We start from the raw sequence: 5,743 nt of genomic DNA, 5'->3' as shown, positions 1-5,743 counted from the left end.
GTTTATGTTTGATTGTATGCCTGTCAAGAATGTGCTTAGTTGGAATGCGATGATTAGGGGATATTGTGAGAATAGACGACCGCACGATGCGTTGAAGTTGTTTTGGGAAATGAGGGGACGTTTGGATGTGGAAATGAATAAAGTGACGGTTGTGAGTGTTCTTCCTGCTGTTGCTGATTTGAGTTCTTTGGATTTGGGTGTTTGGATTCATGGGTTTGTGCAAAGGAACCGACTTGATGAAGATGTTCATGTGTATGCTTTGGTTGATATGTATGCAAAATGTGGGGAAATTGGAAAAGCTAAATTGCTTTTTGAGGAGATGAATGAAAAAGATACATCGTCGTGGAATGCTTTGATAAATGGTTATGGTGTCAATGGTTGTGCGAAGGAAGCGTTAGAAGTATTCGCAGCAATGTTACGGGAAGGATTTGAACCGAATGAGATAACAATGACTAGTGTGTTATCTGCTTACCATTGTGGTTTGGTAGAGGAAGGAAGAAGATGCTTCAAAGAAATGGAGAGATTTGGAATTGTGCCTCAGATTGAGCATTATGGTTGTATGATTGACCTTCTAGGAAGGGTTGGATACTTGGATGAGGCTGAAAATTTGATCTTCTGTGTTGTCGCTCTGTCTGTTGCTTCTTCTGTTTGATTGCTAATCTCTCTAGTGATTTGCTTTGTTGCTTCTCTCTTTGTTTAGTTTGGTTTGATATGATTTAGTTTTGTTTGGTTCTATGCTCCTTGGTTTGTTTGGATTTGGTTTCGTGGTGCTACTTCTTTGGTTGTTCCTATCTGTTGATTTTGATATGGTTGTTGCTCCTTTTTTGATCGCTTCTTTTTCGGTTTGATTTTTTTGTTGGCTTGGTTCTTCTCTTTGATTGTTGCTTCTTCTTTGGTGACATCCCTCTTGTCCCCCCGACTGTCCAACCACCTCCTGCGATTGTTGATCCTCCTCGCTACCCCTCTCGTCATCATCTTCAGCATAGAATCATTATTCTACTGTTTGTCTCTTCTTCTTTACAGATTGCTGATTTGTTCACAAAGATGCATTCCATTAAACGTTTTCGTTTTTTTTTAGTTGACAAACTCTCGATGCTCCATGTTAATGCATCGTGAGTTTGAGGGGAGATGTTAGATAATATTATTATATATTAGTAGTAAGGGTATTTTAGACAATTCTAGACAATTCTATTTTCTTATATATATACTCAGTGTAACCCTATTAACTTCAGTTTTGGTTTATTATATGATATGAAACCCTAGAGTGGTTGTTTTCTCTTCTTCCTCTTTCTTCCTCTTTTCATTGTTAACACACTCAACGTTTCTTTGATCATCCATTTAGTAGATATGTTCTTCCCCTAGAGTATCACATTAAAACCAACTAGCAGCCACCAAAATATCAACAAGGTTACATATTTCTTGATAAGTAATGGACAACCAGTAGAAATGAAATGCACATGATCAAAGAATGACGCAAAACAAGCCAGTGTGTAATCTGACATTACATAATTTGCATCTACATGTCTGTTTGTAAATTTATTTACAATTTTAATCCCTGTATTTGCAATTGGAGCATGAACAAAGAATGTGACAGGGTTATTGGGAAACTTATATTTGATATTGCTATCAAGTAGAACGGTTAAATAATGTAGCTTCAGATATTTTCACAAACGGACGTGACCTATAGACAAACTGGTTTGAGTACCGAAAATATTTGATCGTTATAGGCCATGTTTGTTTCTAAAAATATCTGGTCTTTATAGGCCAATTAAAGTTACCTATTTTTGCTTTCGTCAATCATCACAGATAACACGGTGATAGATAACAGTGACTGAAAGATGTCTTAAAATATGAAGTAACCAACTCACAAGACTAATCCTAAATAAAACATTTCCATTTTAATTTCTGATTCTTGTACTTACTTGCATTCCCTGAAATGAGTGAGTCTATTTCCAATATCAAACACATAGACTATATTTTTCGTCTTTAATTACTTAAATTGGTATGTCATCTAAATATTGTTTGTGAATTAGTATCTACGTAAAATTATAAAGAAAAAATAACAATTTTCTTTAGTATTATCAGTATATAGATCAAATTATAAGTAGTAAATCCAATAAAGCTAATGTATTGCAGAAAATATGATTGACTTTGTTCTAAAATTTTAATATCATATCATAGCACCAAGCCACAACAAAAATACATTTCTGAAAAATAATATAAAAATAACTATATTGCAGAAAGACACGGAGTTTAAAAAATCCTTGCAATGTTATGACTGAAAATCATCAAAAGTTTTTCACTGTTCCAGAAATTTACAAAGTAACAATAAAAACACAAATCAATTTTAACTCCAAAATTGGAGAAAACATGTAAACAAGAGGGAGAGAGAGAGTTTTACAAACAAACAAGAAGTTTAACACAAATAAATGTTGCATTACAATATATAATTACAAACATAAGTACCCTATAGTCTTGAAAAGAATGAAAATAGTTTTAGCTTCCTGCCAAATAAATACAAGTCAGCAGTGTACTATTATAAATAAAAAAACCAAGTTTGTGTGGATCCATCATGATAACTGAAAATCATGAAATTTCATAAAGAAACATGAACAGATCAATTCTACAATGACGACTACTGGTTGACAATACAGAAAAACATCTTCAGCTATGCGGAAGTTTAACGATTTTTTGTAGAACCACCGTCCTCGCCCTTATAATGTCACGACTACATGTATCAGCTTGAGCTCCTAAATCTTTGACATTCTTCATAAACACTCCCAACTTCTTCTTGATTTCCTCTATTGCAACCTTCACAGCTTCTTCTTCCTCAATGGCGAAATCCACATTCTCTTGTAGAGACTCAATCTCAACTTCGAGTCGATTCACCAAAACACGGATGTTGTCCAAATCCTTTATGGCTACATAGGACCCGACTACCATTGAGATAGTTACTTCCTTATGTCCTTTCAATACATTTTCATAGTTCTTCATAAGCGAGTCGATCCACTTTCCCATTGAACCAATTGGGATAGCAGTAACAGCAGCTAGAGCAGCCGCAACGTGCGGAGAAGCAACCGCTGCTGCTACAACCGAGCAAATCAACACAGAAGCGACCGTGACTACAAATATGATAAACGATACCTTCCTCCAAGTACGGATTTGTTTCAGTTTCTTATCAAACTTGCTTTTTCTGAGTTGCAACTTCTCAAACATGAGTATTTGCTGATTATAAACAGATTGGTATATTTGGATGAATTCTTCGGTGAAAGGGTCGCCGGCATCCTTAAAACTCTTCAGTTCCTGTAATGTCCTCGTATACCGATTCTCTCCGGACCCAGTTTCCTCTTCAAACTTTTGAAGGGCCGCATGAATAAGCAATTGACTATCCTTGGCTCTCTTTAAGCATTTCTGTAAAGCGGTGCATAAATCTAGAGTCTTCAAGCTATTATCAAAATACTCCTCAACAAGCTCAAACAGTTCTTGACTCTTCCATATATCTTTCTTACAGTCCAATATTACCTTGACAACTTCCTGATTCATCTCGAGAAGGCATTCTGTGACTTGTTTGAGGGAATCGAAAGAAAGGGATCGAACTTCGACTCCAACTGCAAGAGTATTGATGACCTGATTTGTTCGAGCTTGAAGGGTGGTTCCAAAGGACTGCAAATCAGAGTCAAGCTTGCAAGCAGCCTCATAAGACCTCAGTTCAGTTGCCATATCAGCAGCATTAAGGTTGATATCAGATGACGTACCATCAGTTTTCTTACTCAAACAACCCCCCATTGCTGTAATTTAAATAACCTGATTACAAAGCAAAAAAGCATAATCAATTTTCAAATTAGAACCAAAAGTTTCACAAGATTGGTAAATTGAAACCCCAACTTTTTGTTTTAACCCTCCGGTTTTCAGAAAAAAAAGGGTTTTGATAATCCAGAGTTCGACCAAGGTAACTAAAATATAAGCAAGGATTGTTTCAGTTAAGGTTCAAACTCGAGTTCTCCAGAAGAATTCACACTATACTAAGTTCATTAACCACCTAAGCTCAACCAAATAATTAGTTAAACCCTAATATATGATTATGAGTGCAATACAATTATCTCAATAAGTTTGAGGGTGGTAAATACAATCTAGTTCAACAAATCAATGGATTCTATTTCAATTTGCACACATTTACAAATTCTTACAAAACTAAACCAAAATTTCCATAAACAAGAATAAGATCTTATTTTTTATTTTGAGACTTTTATGTATTTATGAAATTTCCAAATGTATGAATTTTATCAACGATTTTACTGAATAATTTTTCAGACAATTAATGATACATTATCAAAGCTTTATTTATTTCTTAAAAAAAAAAAAATCTGATATTTTCCGTTAATAATCAATGGTTAAACCCACATAAGTTGACATTACATTTTTGGTAAGTTGTGAAAATTGATGAAGAAGTGAAATGAAGCAAACCCAGATAGAGATTTGAGTAAAGTTCGTACCTTTGAAAGGAGTTGAAGAAGATAACGAGAATGAGAAATGGTGGAAGTAGTAACAATCGACGGTGTTACTATTAATCACTTTCTAAATAAGAGAAAAGAAAAAAGAAAGAATTTAGTGGTGAGGTTGAAGGGGTATGTGCAAGATCTTAAAAATCCAAATAGAATTTAGAAGTTTTTTTTTTTTTTTTTACCAAATAATTTTGAAGTGTTGCTACTTACGTAGGAAGAAATGTTAGCGTGTTTGTACAAAAAAAAAATAATGTTGGTGTGGATTTGTCAATGACTTGCACTCACGAACGCATAAGACAAATAAACAAATAAACTTTTATAATAATAATAAAAATTATGAATATATCTTTAAAATATATAATAATTAAATACATAAAGGTATTGGAGTTGGAGAAAACAGAAAAAGAAAATGTGGGAAGTCTTGGGAATATTTGGTCTTTAAAATTATTAAGTTTAGGTTAAATTAATTATTAAATTATGTTAATTGGTAAACACAAATTTAAAATTTTAAAATTTTAAAATATTAATTAAAATAGTTTCTTATTTGATGTGACATTGTAATTGAATATGTATATTATCTTCGTTGAATTTATATCAATATATCTTCTTAAAAATAAATTATTGATGAAATTTTGTCATAAATTTGTGAGTAATTGTAATTGTGTGTATATTTAATTCATAAATGATTTAAATTTTTATATGAAAATTATTAAATTAGTCTACATTGTGATGACATTGATGTAAGATCAACATGGAGATGTCAAATATTCAATTAACATGTCATATCATAACCTCGAACAATAAAAATTTAAATATGGAATATTTTTATTACTATTTTATAATTTCATAAATATATTTATTAATTTGCAAAATATAGGAATTAATTTGAGTGACGTTCATGATTTGAATGGTCAATTAGCTTATGCACTCAATTTATCTCTCAACCACGATCGTTGCGGTAGTGGTTTTGTGGAGTTATAGTTGCACGACAAATGCTCAATAATTCTTTTAATTTCTCGGCATTTTACCGCAAGTCGTTTTTTTTTTATGAAGAAGAAAGGAAAAGAAAAAAAAAACAAAGCAATGATGATAAGGATGCAAGTAGTCCAATACTTGAAAACAACTTCTAAAAGAGGCACTATATTTAACTAGTCAATATGCACATTTATGATGGAAGGAAATAATTCAATCTTAACGCCATATTAGTGAAATTTGTTTGATCAATGGTTCATACAGATGAA

The 5,743-nt window shown here is 32.6% G+C and overlaps 1 protein-coding gene across 1 annotated transcript; it reads right to left on the bottom strand.

Moving 5' to 3' along the window:
• Positions 1–2,415: 2,415 nt before the first annotated feature.
• LOC101492086 (UPF0496 protein At4g34320-like) lies at positions 2,416–4,700 on the bottom strand. The gene is made up of 2 exons (XM_004498132.4): positions 4,494–4,700; positions 2,416–3,804 (listed from the first exon to the last, which is right to left on the bottom strand). Exon 2 carries the CDS (start codon positions 3,784–3,786, stop codon positions 2,665–2,667), a length of 1,122 nt encoding a protein of 373 aa, XP_004498189.1. The 5' UTR covers positions 3,787–3,804; positions 4,494–4,700; the 3' UTR covers positions 2,416–2,664.
• Positions 4,701–5,743: the final 1,043 nt, after the last annotated feature.

The sequence above is a fragment of the Cicer arietinum genome, chromosome 4 (assembly GCF_000331145.2).
Source record: "Cicer arietinum cultivar CDC Frontier isolate Library 1 chromosome 4, Cicar.CDCFrontier_v2.0, whole genome shotgun sequence".
NCBI classification, from domain to species: domain Eukaryota; kingdom Viridiplantae; phylum Streptophyta; class Magnoliopsida; order Fabales; family Fabaceae; genus Cicer; species Cicer arietinum.
The sequence above is the reverse complement of the archived record's forward strand: the minus strand, read 5'-3'. Positions and strand labels throughout refer to the sequence as shown.

Bases quoted from the DNA above. Each gene is read 5' to 3' on its own strand.
- LOC101492086 (XM_004498132.4), bottom strand. From the start codon at position 3,786: ATGGGGGGTTGTTTGAGTAAGAAAACTGATGGTACGTCATCTGATATC.